The sequence below is a fragment of the Sebastes umbrosus genome, chromosome 9 (assembly GCF_015220745.1).
Source record: "Sebastes umbrosus isolate fSebUmb1 chromosome 9, fSebUmb1.pri, whole genome shotgun sequence".
NCBI classification, from domain to species: domain Eukaryota; kingdom Metazoa; phylum Chordata; class Actinopteri; order Perciformes; family Sebastidae; genus Sebastes; species Sebastes umbrosus.
The window spans coordinates 6,223,553-6,246,922 of NC_051277.1; the positions used below are offsets into that span (position 1 = coordinate 6,223,553).

A 23,370-nucleotide genomic window follows, 5' to 3' on the forward strand; every position below is an offset into this window, starting at 1 on the left:
AAATTTGCAGCGTTATTTAGCCTCCTTGGCAACAAGTTAGCATGACATAGTTGGTACCAATGGATTCTTTAGGCTTTTGTAGTTTCATATGATGCCAGTATCTTCACTCTAGCTTTAAAACTGAGCCCGATAAAACCTTCGAAATCACAAGTTGTGTTAATGCGTTAAAGAAATTGGTGGCATTAAAACGAATTTGCGTTAACACGTTATTATCGCGTTAACTTTGACAGCCCTAATTAGAACTAATAATGAAATACAAAACACAACAAACTAGTTAAATTGCCACAGAATGTACTCCTATGTATTCCTATGTAATTATAATATAGAGGATTTTCTAGTTTTCTGCCCTCTTAGTTACTGTATGTTTTGAATCTCAGCAGACTGTATTTTGAGATTTTATGAATCATTGGCTGACTAATAAGCCGGTTGATGTGCTTTTACTCTGACATGTTCCCTTGGATAAATACAGAGGCTGCTGTAGAGCAAACACACACACACACACACACACACACACACACACACACAGACTGATTCTCAGTCCAGCCCCGTCCCACAGGCCTGCCGTCTGTGTGGCCACCCACTGGTCTGCTACACTAACACAGGCCATCGCCATCCATCACCTCGACTGGCTAAACACCCTTTTATAGTCCGAGGGCCTGCCACAGGGAGAAGGCTTCGGCCCTCAGAGGACTGTTATTCAGAAGATAAACTACATTTACACACACTCCAGTAAACATGTTTAGTCCATTCACGTCACACATGAACAAAGAAAAAGGGACGAACCTTCACACATGAAGATTTATCACAGAGAAACAGTCATCATTGCCAGCACCAGTAACAAACTGGGATTCCCTATCTTAGTCTATTTGTCAGTTTTTCAGTAGGGTCTTGGTTGACTGATGAATATAGATTTTTTTTAAAGTTGCTTATTCTCTTTTCCCAACAAAATTAGCGCGTATATGCATGTTTTTTAAACACGGGAAAACACACTAAAAATAGGCGATAGACTAATTTCTCATTGTGAGCATGCCGTGCCGTTGCATTGGCCTTTCTGTTTTTTTTCCTGGTGTGTCACATTTGACGGCACAGTGAAAATGTTACAGTGCTTACTTCTTTTTATTTCAGTCTGTCTTTCAAACTCAAACCAGAGTTGGTGATTGTTGGAACAGTGACAGACTAACAAAGACTTTGGTTCGATGAAGGTGTTGTTTGGTGATGATTTTGTTTCTGTCGAGAGTGACTGAAGTGTGTTTTATGACGATCAGAGCGGTAAAATTACTGTTTTCTGACTGGAGCCTGGTGGCTTTGAGGAGAGCAGATTCATTTTATGTTTTGTACGTTAATATATCATAATAATTGTCCAAATCTCTGTTGATTTTATTCATTACATACTCACTTCAACGTGTGTCACATAGCATCGCGCCGGAAAAAGGGCGGAAATTAGCGTGTTCACCCTGGTGTCACGTTTCCATGGGAGAGGGGCTTCAGTCACTTCTTCAGGTGTTGTATTAATGTTAAACTACTGCAGTTGGGCATCCTTCTTCATTCAAGCTAAATGTACATTTGTGTGCACTGCCACTATCCTCAATGCTCAAACGAATGTTTCATCTTTCCTTGAAGATAATTATAAAATATTTCACTCAGACTGAATTCAGAAGTTTGAAAGAGCAAGAGACACAGACAGTAAGAGTTTGAAGTCCAATTTGATGATCAAAGTGAGTCCACCGGTCTACATACGGAGTGTAACCTGTTTTCAAACGGTTTAGAAAAAAAGGTACTATACTATTTCACCTTTAGCACTAGATAGGTGAGTGAGAAGAAGCGTCAGTGGAAGAGGTGAGAGAGGGGTTAAGGCTGAATGGGGAGGGTTTGATTGAGGAAAAGGGAGAATGAGGTGAGCTTGATGAGGATGCACACTGACGGTACAGGTATGCACACTGTGGAGGTAGAAGCAGGGAGGTGGGGGAGGGAGGAGGGCTGCAGGGTTGCTGCTGCTCAGCTACAGGTCAGTGAGAGGGGATGCTGCACATGGCGTCAGGTTGAGCGCGTGCAGCTACAAGGTAATGACTATGTGTGATGGACAACATACATATGCAACCTCGTTGCTTGGACACCAGAGCTTCACCTGTGATATTTGCTAAAAGCCTGAATTCAGCTAGCATCAATGCTTGTTTCCCTTTTTGTTCCTCACATACTGAATAAACAAACGACCTGCTGATACATCCCTGGTTCAGAGCAATACCTATCAATTATAAAAACCAATGGGGCTGTTGTACCACTGATCTCACTGTATTATTCAGTAATATCACAACTCCACATGGAGGAAATTGTGTTTTTTACCTTGTACCTTGTTCATTCTTCTACGCTGACGACAAGCTAGAAAGATGTTCCTACAGTAGGTGAAGTTAAACTTGTCATCAGCTTTTCCCTCGGCACCAAACTATGACAGTGACAGTTTATAATGAGCCGTAATGCACACCACATACATGCAAGCACATCTGAAAAACTGTTTTATATGTGTGGTAAAAGAAAGAAACAAAAGAAGCTAGTTGCCAAAGTGAATGCAAGAATGTGTATTTTGTTTTGTGAAGGGATTGTAAACTCCCAAATGCTATTGTGTCGAGGAGCTTTTGTTTTAGTTCACCTTGAAGATGACTTGTAAGACTTGTTTGAATAAAGTCCCCAGGCAGAAACTGTTCTAGCAGGAAATCTGAAAAGCAAAAGGTGGGATCAATCAAAAGCACCCCCCACTACTTCTTCTCTAGCTCTGGATAATTGGAAGGTGGAGGTGAGATGAATATAACAGCTTGTGCAGCACACATCTAGTCAGATGATACAAAGTGACTTGCCCTGAAAAGTTTGTTGTGTGGATGTAAATGCACTTCATGCTGATCAAGTTAATCGTTGGGCAGGAAGAGCAGATAAACAAGTAAAGATGAACAACGCATTATTGATTGATGTTTCCCATATTGGAAAACCAAGTCAGAACAACATTTGTATAAAATCCTTTGGTCATATATATATCTAACAAAAGCATAATCACAAGTCTTAAAAGGTATACATACTGACATCTGCCAAAACTACACTCATTTGACACTTCAATCTTTTTTCTTGCATCCAATACAGATCTTTTGGGTGAAGTTGTACAATGTTTAGAGCTGAAATGAAACAGTCAATCAGAAGTAAATGAAAGGCAACTTTGTTTTAAATTATCGATTAATCATTTCAGTAGTTTTTCAAGCTAAAATGCTACATTATTTCTGGTTACAGCTGATTTTCTAACATAGTACAAAGAATATCTTTGGGCTTTGGACTATTGGACTTGACAAAACAAGCCATTAAAAGACATCACCCTGACGGGGCTTTTTCACCATTTTATGACATTTTATAGACCCACTTATTTAAAAAAATAAAGCTTAATCAGTCAGTTGTAGCCAATCCGCTACGGGAAGGCAATAGAGACAGAGCGCAATTAAGTCCCGCCCACACGAGAGGGGAAAACACTTCATCGCTCTCCATTGACTTTGTATTGCGTGAAGGTATAATACTGTCTGCTAGCAAACAACAGACAGATGCCTAAAAGCTGCTGTGTGGTGGGATACACTACCAACAGGGTAAAGAACCCCGAACTAAGATTTTATAAGCGATGAGAGATTGTTTTGTAGAAGCTAAAAAAAAGTCTCATGGAAAGAGAGGCGACCCGAAGAGAAGCACCGAGAGACAGAAGGTCATTTTGACTTGGAGGTAAGCGACAGTAATAATTACGGTACACAAATGAAATGTTTGGCGGTACGTACGTCGGAGTTTAGTGTTTACTACTGTTGCCAGGCAGCCTACTTTCATTTCCGGTACCACTCGTACCCATCTACGGAAGCCCGCGCCACGGTGTCTCGCGCGAGCATAAACAAAGCTTAACGTTACGTTAATGTCAGTTTTAGGCTAACTAACCACATTTCTGTAAGTTAATCTAAAGCATTTGACAGGATGCAACTTGTGCTATAGTTGAATGTGGATAAATCAGAAAGCTATGCAGTATCATGTTTGGAAGTGCCTTAGCTAACTACAGTAGCTTGTTACGCATAGCTAACATTAGGTTGCTAACAGCTAACTTCATCATTATCATCCATCATTATTTTAGTTTTAAACTGAACCCCTGGTAAACACAGGGTGCTGAAATAATCCGACGTGGTTTTCAGAGTATGACTCGTTGCGCTCTGTCTCTATGAGATGTGGTTGAAAGCTTCTTAAACAACAAGTAAATTGGATGTGTTGAGAATATTTCTGTGAAGACGCTGTCTCCTAGGTCTTAATAATGTCACAAAATGAGATGCCTTTCTTTGTGGAGTGATTCTTTCACATGGAGACGCTGGCGAAGGTGGGGGGTGGTGGCAGAAGGTGCAGGATTAGCATTACATTGTGACTCACTGGGGTTGGGGGGGAACAAGGTGCAGCTCTTGCAGTGGATGATCTCCTTGATAACCGGCATATCCTGGGAGAGGGGCCCGGGCACCATGCCGAGGCCGGGCATCATGGGATTCAGGGGGGTCATGCCAGCCATCATACCGAGGCTGGGATCAAAATCTGGAGGCGGGAGAGAAATATGAATGAGATCACTGGGACAGAAGAGAACACCTACTACAGTGACACATAAACACAGACTTGTTTCCAGCAGCTAGCCTTTGGTCGGGTTATCACTTCAGCCCGTACTGAATCTTTTAAGTTGTGTTCTTTTTCCCTGCGCACTTCTTCTGTCAACACCAGTGACACACAAGCAGCCTATTCATAATGGAATACACGGCCATTCATGAATAAAACATTGCATAAACAACATGCATACTTCAAGAAGTTTCTCCTGAGTCACTCTCTCTGTCACTCCTGCTGCTTGAATGATGACCTTATAGATAATGTACACAGTTGGGTCCAGAACCGACGTAACAGAGAGGCTTTATTTACAATATTGATTTGCACAGACTGCACCTGGGAAGACATGCACACACCTACACACAAGCACAAGCATCCATAGCCACCACATGTGCTTTTAAGTGCATACGCGTCCCACTATGGAGCTTTTTTTGAAATGGAAATGATGCTGCCCTCCAGTATGTGCCTCAACATCGCCTGCAGAGGATTTGTAGTTGACAATTATGCCGCAGGGTGTGTGATGTTTACGCACCTGTTTGTGTGTGTGTGCATGCAGGAGCGCTGCTGTGCTAAAACGAATCCTTCACTGGAGATTATACACACACAGTAACATACTAGACATGTAGTAGAATTAATCTGTAGCAGAAGCTGTTATTTGCTGACTGTAAGACGACACAGTCGATGAAATCCCAGTAATGACATGCTTAAATAAACAAGCAACACAATGACAAGTAGAATCGGAGACAGCTCAGCCATAAAGTCTACCTTTACAAAGATATTAACGAAACAGTGTGGAATATTTCGTGGGATCTATCAGCAGAAATGGAATATAATATTCATAACTATGTTTTCATTAGGTTATAATCAGCTTTAACTGAGACTTTGTTAGCTTAGAATGAGCCGTTTATAGCTCCGCCATGTTGCTCCGCCATGTTTCTACAGTAGCCCAGAGTGCAAAACCGTGGTACTGCCAGCTGCCATCTAACTTATGTTGCCCCTAAAGTAGTGTCATTATAGTAAGGATGGCCTCTGAGCGAGGTGAACGGCGTTACCGCGGTTTTGCACTCCGCGGCTCACGTTACTGAAGTCTTGGAAAGGGAGGAGAGAGCGGAATGGGTACTAGCTGGTTGCAATCTGCAACCACAACTCTAGATGCCGCCAAATCCTACACACTGTACCTTTAAGGTTCAGTTTTGATCAATCACTGTCAGAGTAAATTTAACTGTATGTTTATTATTGAGGTTGTATTTTGTGTTTCGAATATTCTTTCCCCTTCATAATGCAGTCCAGTACAACACCAACACTAACTATGACCTCATAAACATATACTGTAGTTGAATTTCTGTACCTGTAATTAAATATTCACTATTCCTGTCCAACAGAGACAGGAATAGTGACAGCAACGATCATTATGTGGGTTCCATTACAATTTTGACTTTTCTCATCTTCAATAGCAATGCATCCAGTAAAGGGTAATTAATACAGTATACAGTATAACTGGAAACAGATACTACATTTCCTTATACTGTAAGTGATTTCCTCTAAATCCACTGCAGGAGAGAAAACGGATGAATTAAATTACACCGAGTGAAGGTGAATAAAGAAATATGCACATTACAGACGAGTCAGAATAGATCCCTGGAGCCAGAGAGGGTGTAATAAAGACGAAGGACAAAACTGAGGAAATAGAAATAGAGGCCAGACAGAGAACAAGGAAACACAGAAGTAGAACCAGGCGAGAACCAACACATTCTCACTCCCAACTCGTCAAATACCGCCGCTTGGTCAGTGACCCTCGGCATCGGAGACTGTCGCACGGAGTAACCCTTTTGCTTTACTTTTGGACGGACCAGGGACGGCGTTACATGCATAGTGTCCTTTCAAAATAAACCTCCGTTTTCACAGAAAGTTAGGTTTAGGTAACACAACCACTTAGTTAGGGTTAGGAAACGGTCGTGGTTGATGTTAACTTCACTGACTAGCGACTCACGTGACGCACAGGGGTGACGATACTAACAACTCACGAGACAAGCGACTCGTGACTAACGACTCATGTGACTCACGGGACTAACAATACTAACAACTCGCGTGACTAGCAACTCTCGTGACTGACAATATTAACGACTCAAGTGAGTAGCAACTCACGTGACTGACGATACTAGCGACTCACGTGACGTGCACCTCACGTGACTAGTGACTCACGGGGCTGACGATACTAGCGACTCACGTGACTAACGACTCACGTGACTCAAGGGACAGACGATACTAGCGACTCGTGACTAACGACTTACGTGACTCACGTGGCTGACGATACTAGCGACTCACATGACTAGCGACTCACGTGACTCATGTAACTGACAATACTAGCGACTCACATGACTAACGACTCACGTGACTCATGTAACTGACGATACTAGCGACTCACGTGACTAACGACTCACGTGACTCAAGGGACTGACGATACAATCAACTCACATGACTAGCGACTCACGTGACTCATGGAACTGACAATACTAACGACTCACGTGACTAGCAACTCACGTGACTTAGGGGACTGACGATACAGACGAGTCACGTGATTAACAACTGACGTGACAAAATAAGTCAACGTTACTTTTAGTTTGACACGGAACACCGGTCTCGTGGTTGAAACTCTTGTGTTAGTTTGACCCATCCACCCGCCCTCCAGGCCACCCTTAGCGGACTCTAACGCTATTCAACTACGTCAGTTGCTCCGACTGCCGAATAACACTGTGAGTGGGTTTAAATTGGAGTTAGCTGAAAGCCCGTTTTGTTGTCCATGCGTCGGACTCTGATACCGAGGGGATCGCCCAATCGGCGATGAGTTGGGATTGAGAACGAGTTGAAGGAACAAGTGATAAGAAGGACCCTAGCTGCCAGGCGATTGATGGCTTCTTCTGCACGTTAAGCTGAAGGAAAGGAAGACGGATAGTAGGAGGGAAGATAAGAAAGGGTGGATGGAAGACGGGAGGCTGGTGCAATAACCAACCTGAATGCCAAACACTTTACATAGAAAAGAGCTGAGGAAATAAAGTATACACCGTGACTGAATTCAGTGTTGTGGGAGGTTGCAGAAGAAGAAAACATTGTAAATATATCTTGAAAATGATATTTCTGGACATTATATTAAATTTTCTGCCAAGCCAAAGCTCTACTGTTCCAGTGGTAAAATTAGAAAACATGCTTATGAGTTCATATGTCGTATACTGATGCAAAACAAACTAGATTTCAGCTCGCATGGAGGAAACGATCTGGTTAAATCAGGGCTCGGCTGGTGCAATTTCACTGCAGTGCTGCTCAAGTTCCCTCTGGAGTGTGTGTTGGTGCGCGTGTCTGTGTATTTATCCTTGTCCATTAAGACCTGAAGCAAGCATGTAGCAGAGCTGTGCGTAATAAAGGAGATTATTTACTTCTTCCTAAGGATTTCCAGCTACGGCAAAGCTCTCTCATCTCCGCTTTCAACAACGTAGCCCGAGGACATGTTTCATCACTAACATGTCATTATTTCCTCCCTCCTGCAGCGCTGCTCATTACAATGTATGCTGTAAGTAGACACAGATGAACATGCAGAAGAGTGCACTTCATCCAATGTATGTATTTATGCAGTTTTCTAAAGGAGTTGCTGTCATGTTCCAGTTCAGATATAAAGTCATTTTAAGTTGTTTCAGGATTTATTAGAGTACAGTTTTCATAAAAAGCACCATACGGGTAGGTTTGACTGCAGCCAGTGTGAATAGTACATCCTGTAGTTTGTTTCAGAGTATAGGGGACAGGAAAAAAACACCGGCAAAACACAAGTGACACCACCCGATTACATTTTAGTAGCACCATCACAACAGCCAGAAGCTCCAATAAATACAATGAGGTATGATGAATCCTTTTTTTTTTATCATTTGTTTAGATGCGAAGAACTTAAAAGGACCAGCTTGTAGGTCACTCACAAACTCACACATTAAAATCTAACAGGCTGCAGATTCTCCACAAGAGGGAGCACTGCATGCCAGCCAGCGCAACCTATAGAAAAGGAAAGTAATGACAGCAGGACATAAAACCTGCATACATCTGTAGGCTAGTTGATGTCACCATGGGCTGCATCAAAACTGAAATCTGGGTGTTATATTTGATAACAAACTCAACTTTGACCAACAGGTGAAGTCAGCCGTTCAATCGTGCTTTCTGCGACTTCGTAATATCTTGAAAATTAGATCTTTTTTTATCTGCTAAGAACCTTGAAACTGTCATCCACGCTTGCATTACATCCCGCTTATAGACTACTGTAACTCACTGTATTCCTGTCTCACCCAACACAGCCTCTCCAAACTTCAACCAGTTCAAAATGCTGCAGCAAACCTACTCACAACATCCAACAGAGAAGTCCACATAACGCCTATTTCAGCATCTCATACACTGGTTACCTGCAGCTTTTAGAATTGATTTTAAAATGTTATTAATTCATTTTAAAGTTTGGGTTGGCCCGTGATTATAACATTGACTTACTAACCCCTCACAAGCCTGAATGCAACCTGAGATCCTCCGGCAGAGGTCTGTTATTGTAATATGTGTATATATGTAATTCCTAGGTCAAGGCTAAGAACCAGAGGAGACCGAGCCTTTGGAGTCGGGACCCCAGATCAGGCAGGCCAGCTCTGTTTCATCTTTAAAAATCTCTCTTGTAAACGCACTTTTTCAGGATTGTTTTCTCTTAAATCGGTTATTCTTTTGCTTTTACTCTTGTTACTGTGTTTTAGTAATTCATACCTATATAAATAAAGTTATTATCATTATTATTATTATTATTATTATTATAGGTAAAGAACGTAACAGCTGGTGCAATTTTAATATTTGTGCCACATGCAGGGGATGGATGTTAGAGTAATTATAGCTTTTATTTATAATTTTTTCATTTCTTTCCTAGTTTTTTTTTTTTTTTTCAGGCAGTTGACCATCAAACAAGCGAGCCTAATTGTTCATTGTCTGTAGAAATAGTTAACTGTAATAGAGCTATCTGGTTCACAAAAAAACCCCGAAAAACTGATTTAGAGATGATTTCAGCAACACCCAAGTTCATGGTTCAAATCAATATGATTTTAAAATCAATCCTAAATGACATCATGTGAAGGTGGGTGTGAATGAGGTTAGTAAAGCAGTAGCTGCCACACAGCACTGGGCTACTCTTTGATAAATATAAAAAGGACAAGCAGCTCCATTCACCATCATCCACTGCTGTGTAATGCTACGGGGACGAGTGGGTGAGTGGGCCATCGGGGCAGCGACATCAAAGTTGTTTTATCTAATACTAGAACAAATCCAAAGGCTTCAAAGAATGTTAAAGCCACACAGACCGACCCACCGCCGCCGCCGCCCTCCACGACTGTTTCACACCAAATACAGATATAGATGCAAAGAGAAGCCTTACTTAAACATTTTGTATTTAGTCCAACCTTATTGGCTATTGGGAAAACTAAGCTTCGTAAGTCTCTCCATTACGTGTACTGTATACAAAGCAGTAAGCTATTGAAATATCTGACTTATGCAAATTTCAGCCTCTCCCGTGTGCCAAGCGTGTTGAAGAGCAACGGTGGCCAACACCTAAACGCGAATGGCCCTCTCTAGAGCCAGTTGTTGTAAGAATAGCGTTGGTCATTTGGAGCAGAGCCAGTACGTAGAGCGTGTGTGTACGAGGGAAGTGAGTGGTGAAGCGAGAGAGAGAGAGAGTGGCGGCGACGGAAGCGAGTAACGTTATCGACTACGGCCCAAGCCGTTCTGGGCTACTGTAACATGGCGGACTCCGCGGAGAGGACTTGTTAATATTATATTCCATTTCTGCCAGTAGATCCACCTAAATGTTACACACTGTTCCTTTAAGTAAATGATCTGAGTACCAACACTGGCTGTAATCTAGTGCGGCTAAGAAACAGTGGAAGGTTAAAGAAGTATACAGTGTGTGTCTATGGGAGCTGTGGATTCAGGCACAAACAACAGTGGGCGAAATAATATCTTCAGAATTATCTCAATTTAGTTTGAACAAATGCAGAGACGTTCTGCCTTGAATACCTCATGAATGAATAGCACTGTGGGTGTAGGTAGGTATTATCAACTGACAATAGAATGATACTGAATTGTGAATTCAAACACTGAATGGTAGCAGATACTAAATAATGAGAACATGATTGGATGCAGAACAGTTCAATGAGACCATGTTTAATTTATTCAACCAGCAAATGGTAATTTAGAGACGGATTAGATAGCGAGAGCTGGTTCATGAAGGGGAGCTTCCACAATTGCACAAAAGGGCATGGACGATTCCAGCAGTAAAATACCTGAGAGAAGATCGAGAGGAAATTATTCAGCAACAGTTTCCTTAATGAATTAAGTCGTAATTAAAGGAAAATAAATTGATTCCAGCTTTTCAAATATTAATATTTGGTGGTTTTCTATGACAGTAAGCTGAATATTTTGGGGTTTGGTTGAACAAAACAAGAAATTAAAACACGTCACCTTAGGCTCTCTGAAACTCTGATTAAGATATTGTTTTAGTATTTTCTGACATTTTTCAGAATAAACAATTAATCAAGAAAATAATCGTCGAACTGATAGTAAAAACAATCATTAGTTGAAGCCTAAACTTGGTAGCAAATTTTAGCCAATGCGGAAGTGCTTTAAACCTGCGTTCTTTCTAATAGCCAGCAGGGGGCGACTCCTCTGGTTGCAAAAAGAAGTCTGATTGTATAGAAGTCTATGAGAAAATGAGCTTACTTCTCACTTGATTTATTACCTCAGTAAACATTGTAAACATGAGTTTATGGTCTCAATCGCTAGTTTCAAGTCTTCTTCAATACAGCATGATGTTCATTTAGTAAATTATGGTCCCATTTAGAGTCAAATAGACCATAAAGCAGGGGATGCTTTAGGGCGTGGGAACCTTGTGATTGACAGGTCGCTACCACAGAGTTGTCCGGTCTGGGAGTTGCTCGTGTTTTCGTCTTACAACTTTAACCCTTTCACAGTGTGTTTTCAGTTCATGAAAGTTAATTGTAACATTTTGGTCGAATAAAAATGTCTTATTCAGCGTTCGGTTGTACTTAGCTCCACCCTCTCATGTCACTTCTGGTTGCCAAAAAAACACAATGGCAACGGCCAAAATGCCAAACTTGAGGCTTCCAAACAATAGTCCAAAAACAAATGGTTGACGTCACGGTGACTACGTCACAAATATTGTGAAATAATATAAATTGTCTACCATCACACAAACCAGTTACTCCTTTAATATTACAATCTTTATGATCATATCAGATTTTAGTAGTATTTTTCTGATGTTGATGGGTGATGTTACAGTGACGATGTCCACTTCTTATATACAGTCTAAGGTGGAGAACATCCACAGAAAACAAACAATTTGAAATGGTCTCCAATAATTGGGAAAAACACTGCTTTTCACATTTTATATTTAAATTTAGACATTTCGTTTTGAATATTAAATGACCCTCTTTGGGAGGAACATTATTCTCCGGCATTAATGATGCCCATTAAAAGGTTCAACTGAGAAACAGCCTGTGCTGTACTAAGAGCCAATATGCTGTGCACTCAACAAGAGCGAGAGAGAGGAAGAGCAGGTCTCTTAGAAACTTCACAGTGAGATTCAGAGAGCACAAGTGTCCTCTTGAAAGAAGAACAACAAAAGAAACCTGGGGCCGGGTCCACCCACACACGGCCACACATCTGTCTGATCCTTTCTTTATTTATTTATTTTACCACGCTTGTCTACGAGCTCCAGTCTGAATTCTCACTCATGTTAGAAAACTGAAATTATTCACAAACATCTCCCCGCTAACGCCTCTTCCTTGTACGGCAACGCGCATGAGTGCACACATACACACGAAGTTGGCCTTGAAGACTGTTTGCACAAACTCTCCTCTACCTTCCACCTGATGTTAAACAATCTATTTCCTGGAGGTTTGTTCAAAGTAATTACATTTGGAGCTGCCCATCAATCAGGAGGCTCAGAGAGAAATAAAAAAACCTGACATTTGATTGTGTGAAGCTCCGGGCTATTAATGCCATCCTCCTCTCTCCTCCTCCCCGTCTTTCTCCTCTCTGATTTCCAGGGTAAACGTCCCTTCTAGCAGTCGGTGGCGGCGGCGGGTGGCGGAGGGTTTGAGGGAGGATATAGGCGGTGGCTGTGAGGCATGCTGGATAATATTCTCTAATGAGGCGAGCTAGCCACGCCACCTGGAACCCTACCAGTGGCTGAAATCTGCCTCTCTTAATCTCTGCCAGGAATCACCCCTCTTTGCATTTTTATGCGAACATCTCGGACTTCATTTCCCTTTACAGGAACATTTCTCCAGCCGCGAGGACAGAATAAGAAAAACCCTCCCCTCTCCTTATTGCATTATATCTAAATAAGTATCTGCTCCCTTATGTTGCCTCCAAAAATCCGTCTTCTTTATCCGACACCTCCACAGTCAATCTCCATAACAAATCTAGCCTTTAACAATATCTAGCCTACAATCTAATATAGCTGCCATGGATAGGAAGAACTGTCATTTCTGTCGCCCTATAACTACTGCTGTATTTCTTTTCCCCCCAGACACACTGTATATCTACCCTGTCCGCCTCCACGCAGCCAAAAAAACCTCTGGCATCGTACCAGTGCAGCTCCTGAGCAGTCAGCAGAAAGGGACACTGCGTTCAGGCCGAGGATTGGAAAACGCTTACGGCATAGGAATGACTGTCAGCCGACGTATTTCCTAATGTTAATCCAGGTGAGCTAATGTGTGAAAATGAGAGGACCCTGACTCGTATGGTCTGGTGCCCCTCTAAATTAATGTGAGGTGCACGGTTTAGATAACTACCTATGAAGCGTGACACTAAAGTTTTCATATATTCCACTGTGGTTTTTGTGTGTGTTTGTGTACAGAGGTGGAGGGGTATGTGGGGGAAGGGGTGAGGAGGAGTGGGATGCAGCAGACAAAGGAGTGGTTGTTTATTCAGGGAAGAGTCGTCTGTCCCTGGAGCCTGCTTATCTATTCTCCAGGGTGTTTGTGTGTGTTCATGCATAAGAATGTGCATCTAAATGAATTCTGATAACCTTGCAAATACATGTGTGTGGAGTGCTAAATGTTTTCCTTATGGTGGTGGTTTGTGTGGCCACCCCAGTATCACATTTTCCTTTTTGTCCAATGAGCAGCTTTGACAACAAATGTGAGGAAACCAAAATGGCTAATAAAACCCATCATTCCTGTGAATATAGACATCTATTGTTATTAGAGAGGCTTATTATTACACAGGCGTGCGGACTGGGCTGCTGTTATTGGTTAGACACTTAACTTTCAAGGTCAGCTGAAAACAAAAATGAGAAAGTCTGGTAATGGAAAAAAACAAAACAAGCATTACTGCTACTTTTCACTAAGCCTAATTGAAAGGTGGTTTGGTGTTTAAGGTGAGACGCAACAGGCAAAGACATTGTTTTTCATGCACTGGTCACAGATTTTCGGGGCTATTTTGCTTCCATAACATGTCTTCTTTCAGACTACTGGAAAGAAAACATCCAAAATACACATTTAGGAGTTTATTTTACTACTTTGTCTATTTGATTTCTCCAAAATCCAAAATTCACCAAAAGTTAGTATTAGATAACGCCTCATTTGTATATCTATACATAACATTTCAGAAAACTTGTAATACAAAAAAGAATTGCCTTAATGAACGTAATCAACAGGGGAAGTTTCATGGTGTTATCTATTTTTTTTTTTTTTTTTTGTCTTGCAAAATGTATGGAGTTTTACAATACATATCTTTCAAGGCTAAAAATGTGTTTTTTCTCAGACTCTGAGCCAGAATTCTCCACTTCAGTAGCACTTATATACCCCAAACTTTCCAGTTTCATTCCTATCTATATTCTGAAGGTTTTCACAGAGGGGTTTGTTCATATATCCTTTATAGCCTGATTTATACAAAAATGATTTTCTAAAAACATGGCGAAACTGGATTTACTTGATGGCTGTTGACAGTATTTTCTGATTTATGAGAGATACAAAGAGATATCCAAAATTCCCTCCATAAAAACCTCCTATATGTCAACAAAGTGAAACAAAAATTTATAACCTGGCTTTATCCAATGTTCAGATTTATGTTCTGGAAATAAAACATCTAAAATACACATTTAGGTGTTTATTTTACTACTTTGTCTATTTGCGTCTGTAGATTTCTCCTAAATTCACCAAACATTTGCATGATATAATGCCTCATTTATATATCTATACAAAAAATAATTGTCTTAATCTAAGTAATCAACTTGGGAAGTATATCTATTAGACATTTCTTTTTTCCACCCTATTCACCTGTAGTGAATTTTTAACATCTCAGATGTTTTTTTTCCTCAGACTCTGAGCCAGAAATCTCCACCTCAGTAGTACTTGCATACACCAAACTTTCCAGTTTCATTCCTATCTATATTCTGAAGGTCTTCAACAACGGGTTTGGTCATATATCATTCATAGCCTGATTTATAGAACATTTTATTCCTGAAAACGTGGATTTTTTTTATGGCTGTTGACAGCATTTTCTGATTTATGGAGTAATACAAAGAGATATCCAACAGTCCCTCATAAAAAAACCTTTGACTCTAATATTTCAACTAAATGAAACAATAACTTTGAACCCGACTTTATCCAATGTTCAGATTTATGTTCTGGGAATTTATGCAAATCATCACATATTTGATAAGATAATACCTCATTTGCATATTTAAACATTACATTTTCAGAAAGCTTGTAATACAAAAAATAATTGTCTTAATGTGCATAATCCTCTGGGGAGGTTTCATGGTGATATCTATTAGTTTTTCACCCTACTCGTTGGGTAATGTGTAGTCAAATTTTTGGATTGGATACATTTGAATGGTCATAAGATGAGTAAGACATAAAATATATGTTTGACTTCCATTTAATAATTGTTCTTCTTCTGTGAATTGTTGGATACTTTCACCACTTCAGATCTCCAAAAAACATTCAAATAAATGGAAAAATGTCTCCTTGGTTGAACTCCTCACAACTCACGTCCAACACCGAGGCTGTAAACTGTGATGAGGACGTTTAGATCCCGTCTCTAAACAAATGTTTCTTTGTGTGCTTTAAAGCATAAAGAAGACAGTACGTCATTCTGAGCCAAATAAAAGTTGGGAACCACTGAATCTTTTGATCAAAGCCAAATGTACAAGAACAGTGATACAATACAACACTGTCAAGTGTCTTATAATAAAAAAAACTATCCTGGGAGGTCTGTAGTTTGAAAGGGAATATAGGAGGAGGAATTCTATAGCGTTCCATCTGGTTCTGCTTATTGTCTGGACGTGCTAGAGAGAACGCTGATGAAGTTTTGGGGAAACACTCCTGGAAAAGGATACACTCTCTCCGTCTCTGTCAGATGTCAGAGATGTAGAAACCAGATGTTGATTCCTGATGTTGCTGCTCACATTTCTGCTCCGTTTTCACAGTTCACACGATATCTGGGGTTTTACTCACTGGGTTTTGGGCTTGCTAACCATAAGACATAACTTATCCATGATGATATAAAACACATTTTGAGCATCTGAAGAATTTTGCTCATCCTTGTGTTTTGGTAAGTATTAGCCAAAAGGGTTTAATGTAGTCAGAGATGTTACTATTGGTGATCACTCAAAGAGATCCACTTGAAACCGGACTCCATTGTTTAACACTTTTAGGTTAGAAAAAAATAATATCAAAACTAAATTCTTTCACTGTAATTTTGTCTGAGCAGAGGGGAAAAGCCCCGCTGTGACTTCTCAAGTTTTCCATAACCACAGGATCTGTCTCTGGTCTGGTCTGAGCTTCTTGTCTCAACAGTTAAACAGAGGTTCACCTTACTGTTTACGTCTCCGGGTTTCACAAACTTAAACAACCCTAATTCTATGCTCCCCACACAATCTGCAGAATAGCACCAATCATTGAAACTGACACCGATAATGCACGTTATGATCATAAAAATAAAAGCCAGAATCTTTGACTGTGTTGCTGCAGCTGTTACGATGGCAGGACTTGCAATCAACACACGACTCTGTTCCTCCAGAGATATGCCATACAGACCCTACCATGCCTGAAAACAGATTCCTTAAATCCAGTTTCCTTAAATCCAGCTGTGTTCTCACCTCACATATACCCCTTTCCCACCTAAATCAGCACGTATATGCAGGGAAAACCCTCTAAAAGTAGAAGATAGACTCCTTTCCCCTTGTGAGTATGCCGTGCCGCTGCACTGGCCTTTGTTTTTTTCCCCCTGCTGTGTCACATTCAAAGTCACAGATGTTTTATATCTGCTACTTATTCAGTCTCTCTTTCAAACTCTTAAACCAGAGCTGGTGATTGTTGAAACAGTGGAAAGACTAACAAACATGGTTTTAATGAGTTTTATTTTGTTTCTGTCGTATTTAAAAGTGTGTTTTACGACGATCGCTGACATAACATTACTTATGTCTGACTAGAGTCTGGTGGAGGAAAGCAGATTAATTCAATGTTTTGTACGTTAATAAATTATAATAATTGTCCAAATCCCTGTTGATTTCATTTATTATATATTCACTTCAACATGTGCCACACAGTATCGTACCGGAAAAGGGGGTAAATTAGCGTGTCCACCCGGGTGTTATGTTTCCATCATCGCCTGACTACTGTACAGTCATTTGCCCTGGGAATGAATGCTGATTATAATCTTTCCCACTGAAGCCAAAAGTCAGATGTTAGTGGGTGTTAGTGGGTTTTTGTCCAGTGGGAAAGGAGCTATAGTTTGGGACTTGTTTGTTCCCATGACTGTTGCTCTTCTCTCTTGAGCTGTTTGGGTGAGGTGGGCCGTCTCCAACTTTCAAGCTACAACAGTTAACAACAAGGTAACTGTGACTGTCACACACATCATCCAGGCTGCACCGTCTATTGACCCTTCCCCTTAAACCCTACCCCACTAACAGTACAGTACTTGACACCTTGGACACCTTGAGACATTGTACTTAAAACTCTGGCTCATTCTATTGAACTTACTAGGAGTTGTTTTTTGGATTTCTGCTGAGTTTTGCAACTTCATATTTCTAGTTATTGGCGTTTTCCCACCTATCATGGCTTTGATGATTGCTCTCTGAGGAAGGGTGGGGTCTCTAACTTGAATCCTCCCCTGGTTTTCCCCCTTTTTTGGAGGGGGACAGCTTGGGCTGGGTCAAAATCACAAATTTCCCTCAGATGGCTTTACAATCTGTCCAAAAGACGACACCCTCTATGCTCAGATCTTCGATTCAGATGAGGAAAAACTAGGGCTGTCCTCGTCCAAAGAAGTCGACCAACACTCATAGGATTTTGTCGACTAATCGATTAGTTGATTTAATTGACAGATCTGTGAAGCTTCTCCACAAAGAATCACACAAAAGTACCACTTTAAATCTGGTGTTTACCAGAGATGTGCTCATGAGTTTCTTGGAAAAAAGTCATTCAGCATGAAAAAAGCATTTAAAAAATGACTAATCGACTAAGAGGGGGCAGCCCTTCAGGACGGAGAGGCATGCAATAGACGTCATACGTTCAGAATAGACAGAAGTAGGTAGTAACTCCGGAGAAATAGGATGACAATATTATGTAAATTAAGTACTAACATGAACAAATACTGTGGACCAGAGAAGACGTCAAACATCCTCTATACCATTTACCAAACAGTACATACACACTTGACTCATGCCTGAAGCCTGAGTCCAATCTGTCCCTCTATCTAAACACTTCACGAACACAAACATGTAATAATAACCTTCTAACATACACAGCCACTGTCCGGTCCATCTATAGAAATAAAACTGTCATCATCGGAGACATTGAGCACCGGGCTTTTGTGAGGCTGCAGATTGTTCAGGGCTCTGCCCACAGTGGTCTGTTTATCCAGCTGTCTGTCTGGATAAATCCACTTGGCTGGCGGCAGGGAAAAGACTCGGTGGTGAGAAAAAATACATTCCAGGCTCACAGTGGATGAAAAGGAGGCAAACTCTAATGTATGATGAAAGCACTTGGGCTCAGGCAGTCTCTTTCAATGAATGAGCCTGAAACTGACTCATAAAAAAACCCTCACTTACATGCAGGAAACATGTGACTGATCATACGCGTTCACAAACACACTCGAAGAGGACAAAGAGAGTGACAGTGACTTCTCCCCCATGTTGTTTAGAGGTGAAACAAAAAGGAGACAAAGATGATGTTCAGCCATGATGGAGAATCAATAAGTAATCCACGTGGATTACTTCAAAGGCACAAGGTGCTCCGGCAACAAGTCCTGCGTGACAGAATAAGACTGTGTGACATCAGGTGTAAGAGTGAGCCTCAAAGCTTTGTGCTCGCAGTGATGTCAAAGAACGTATATTATTGCCAAGAAGTGAAAGCCAATTGTTCTTTCAAAACTACATATCCGCCATTTTCAATAGAAAGCGACTACTAGACGGCAGGAAAACGTCCGCCGAAAAAGTGCTGTACAAAATTAAAACAAAATTATTTCTCTTCTATTGTCATATTTTGACAAAATGGCCTGTGTTGAACAATAAAATATTATAAATATAATAAGCGTTTTCAGTCCAAAATGGACCAGAGTTTTGTCTCTTTGCTTCTAGACTCTTTGGCGATGTCGTACAGCAAAACAGAGGTTGTGCAGATGCCTTGTTTAACACAACGCACATCTCATTGTTCACATTACATGTTACATACGGATTGTCTATGTTGTATTTTCACTATGTTGTTACTCTGTACACACGACATCTATTACACGTCCCTCCTCTGTTGCTCTTCCTGACGTTTCTTCCATTTTTCCCTGTTAAATGTTTTTTTTGGGGCAGTTTTTCCTCATCCGATGAGAGGGTCATACTGTAAACGAGAGAGGGTGTTGTATCCTGTACAGCTTGTAAAGCCCTCTGAGGCAAATTGGTGATTTGCGATTTTAGGCTACACAAATAAAAAATGACTTGACTTGACTGATAGAGAACTGAATAGTTTATAAAAGCTGAATTTATCAAATATTGTGGCGTTGTCGGTGGCTAATCTTGAGCCTCCTAGTCCTCACCACTTGTTGTAAACTTGAGGAAAAGAGGCAAGTAAGAGGAGAGTGCTTAAGTGGATCTCTTCCCACTTATATATATTTCTCCTGGGCTTCAACAAGTAAAGTTGGCTTGAGTGAAGTAAGAAATGCATGGGTGGAAACTCTAAGCCTGTGAGTAATATATGTTAAAATCCTTTGGAGTGTGGCGAGACGATAAAACAGCAGCACATTTGTGGGATTTACATATCACACGTCCATCCGGAGGGGAGAAAAACAAGTTTTGAATTTATTAACAATTACGTTATTGACGCATAATTACATGTCAATTGTCGGACTGGCTGCACCTCGGGGTTGACAGTACGTTCTGTTTTGAGCCCAGAGGAGTGTGTCACTGTGACTCAGAGCAGTTTAAAGTGTGTAAAGGAGCTCAGCTCTGTGAAGAGCAGATGAACAGCGTGTGCTCTAATGTGGCTCCGGGTTACAGAGGCTGACTCAGCTGTAATGAGATATAAATGAGATGTTGGGGTAATTTAGGCTGGTGAGGGAGGGAAGGAAGGAGGGAGAAAGGAAGGAAGATGAGGGAAAGGTTGGGAAACACCAGCTGTTATTCCAGGTGATCCACACAGGGGGGACCACAGCTGTCCTCTTAACCCGAGTCTCCTCCCTCTTCATCACGGTCTCCTCCTTTCATTCCTCTCTATACTACCCCTCTGAAACTGCTTCTGATACCTGACTTATTACCCCAGTTGAGGCTCAAAGGCCCTGCTCACCCAAGGTAAACCCACACAGGGCAGTTTAGGCTCATTATTTCTCCACAGGACTGTGTGGGTGTGTACACACTGTGCTTGAATGACATCTACGTTGCTCTGTTAGCTTGTTGCACCTGTTAGGACGGGACCAATTACACCTTTGTCTTTCTTATTAATATATCAGGTGATCAGCTGTAATTTAAGCACAGCACCACCAAGCTAAAACCTGATGCCACATTCATGTCATAAATTCGTAATTTGCAGTTTTGGACTTGTGAACAGTGTTCACCTCCAACCTCCCAAGTTGTAATAACAACTGGGAAACTGTGAAGCTGTAATATATACAATATATATTTGGCTCTAAATTAAGGCCTGCACACGCTGGGGGCGTGATTAATAAAGTGAAAGTAAATGTGAAATGCTCACCTGCGAATATAATATATCTAGGGCTTTTATTGTGAAAGGTAAGAAGGGAAGGAGTGGATCTGGTCTACCTTTGTCACGGTTGAAAGGAGTAATAAAGTTTGGGGTATACCTGGACCAAGGAGCCTCCGTTCAGCACAACATGATTGGTTGATGCCTTTAGTCGCGGTGCAAAAGATCAGAAAATTGGCCTCTATCCGAAAAAAATGATGCCTTTTCGCCCTGTAATATTTGCGTTCTGTGTTAAAGTATTCATGACAAAAACAATAGTTTGAAAAAAAAAAAATATCGATGTGCGAATTAATCAAAGAAAGTCAGTTGTTCAATGTAATTAAACCCAAAGTTAATGGATATTAATAGTAATTTTAACCCTTACACGACCAACTTTTCGGTCATAAAACTGTCTTGAGTTGTACGATGACTAAATGAATTGTGGCCATCTTTCCCATCCACCCTGTACTGACAGGTGGAAACACCTGTGTGGATGTGTGCAGCGCCTTTAACCTTTTTTCACAGCAGACATTTCACCATAGCAGGAAAAGCCCCGGTGTAGTTGATAAGATGAAAATCGAGTGCATGCTATTTAGGTGAGCTTGTTCCAGAGTCCCGGTATTGTGCATACTGGCTCACTGGCATGGCTTACTGGGAGACTTGATGAGAACTGAGTACAAATCTGTTTGCTTTTCCTGCAAAGACAAGTCCAAATGTCTGCTGTGAAAAAGATCTATTCTTTCCCACAAGATCAACAACCCGGTCTCTCACTCAGCTTTCTTTTTCCATTACACAAACACAGTCCGAAGCCAACTACATGCACCTGGCTTTAAGTATGACTGCAGGCCATAGAGCTGGCAGAGGGGTCTGATTAAATGTGAGAGCGGTTTATTTGACCTTTCTTACAGCAGATATTTTGACTTGCCAAACACAGGTGCGGCTAATAACATCACTAATTGCTGCGTTCGATTTTTTGGTGTGCCAGTTTCAGGGCTCTGGCGCTGCTCGTGCTGTATCACTGGCACGGCTTAATGAAACACTTAAAATGGAACAGAGCCATCATTAATGTTATTAGTTACACCTGTGCTTTTTCTCAACATTGCAAGTTAACATATCTGCTGTAAAAAAAAGATCTAAAAGCACTGAAAATAAAGTTCAAGAGGAGGAAGTTGCATACTTTATGCACATTCGTTAGGTACATTTATTCAAAGCATCTGAAACACACACTCTTGAATAGATGTGTGTGAGTGTCCAGCATCCAGTCTTCACCTCTAACATTAGGTTCACTTCCTCTGCTTCACTTTATGAGAAGTTCCTTTACCACTTCTCTCTCTCCTCAGTAGAGAGGCTTTTGTTTACCATTTTTGAAATATACCAGGCCTGTGTGTGTGTGTGTGTGTGTGTGTGTGTGTGTGTATGTGTGTGTGTGTGGTTCCCTTAATATTTCTTGAGGAGTGCATTTGGGAGACTGTTCGTCTCCGAGTGCGTACACACACACACACACATGCATCTACACACACCAGCCTGGCATATTTCAAATATGAAAGTGCATTTCAGCTAAGAAGTGGGAAGTGATTTATAAAAGGCTTTAGGGAAAGGCTTTCTACTGAGGATAGAGAAAAGACATGGCAGAATAACTCTTGAGAGATGGAGAGTGGGAGGGTGCTGCCGAACCTAATGTTATAGATAGCAGAGCAGTCGGTGAGGCTGAATATCAGAGAGGCATATCGGGGTACAGTAGCTCAACCTTGTGCTTACAAAACGCTCATTGAGGTTGTAATAATACAGGAGAAATAATGAAATGGCATTGTATTAATCCCCGTAAACTTCTGGTTCCCAAGCAGATGCTATCAAACCAATGACAATTGAATTTTTTGTCATTGTAGCGTGCTGAGCTCAGCTCTCTAGTGTGCACACTACCGGAGATATGTGATAGAAATAGAGGAAAATATATATGCTTTTGTCTTTGTTTGACAAAAGCCCGTGTGCAGGTATTCAGACAGAGCTTGCTTGTCTGTGGATGCCATCCTAAGACTGATGATTACAGCATCACAATCCCAACTAGGTGACTCATCCTGTTTATTCCAGCATACTTATATTAAAGATAGGGTCGACGATGTTGGAAAGCTAGGAGAATTTGAAAGTAGCATCGCCTCAGGAGCTCCGTCTAAACCCACCCCCTCCACTCGGGGTTCCTTCCAAGGCAACGGCCCCCACACACACATGCACGAGCACCGCCGCATCATAACTACTTCACAGACACAGAGCGGAGAGAGGACCTCAACTCAACAACGCTACCTCATGACCAGTAACCGCGGCAGTGCTACTGCAGGGCTGAGTTTTCTCTTCCATTCTCCAGTAAACTTGCGGCGGCGACGCGCTTTGAGTTCAGGCTGGTGCACGCCAAGGGTAGAGTACGAGCAGGGAGGCATCTGATTGGTTCTTTCCAAGCGGACCGCGAGGCAGTGATTGG

General features: G+C 41.3%; 1 protein-coding gene across 4 annotated transcripts in view; it reads right to left on the reverse strand.

Annotated features, from left to right (window-relative positions):
• enox2 (ecto-NOX disulfide-thiol exchanger 2) overlaps positions 1 to 23,370 on the reverse strand; it is a 208,730-nt gene that overhangs the window by 42,742 nt on the left and 142,618 nt on the right. For 3 of the 4 annotated variants that reach the window (XM_037779743.1, XM_037779740.1, XM_037779741.1), the window contains 2 exons: positions 4,426 to 4,581; positions 2,645 to 2,710 (listed from right to left, as the gene is read on the reverse strand). In XM_037779743.1, the coding sequence (XP_037635671.1) occupies positions 2,645 to 2,710; positions 4,426 to 4,581 (222 nt within the window). The remainder of the gene's footprint in view (positions 1 to 2,644; positions 2,711 to 4,425; positions 4,582 to 23,370) is intronic. The other variant, XM_037779742.1, reaches the window with a different exon arrangement.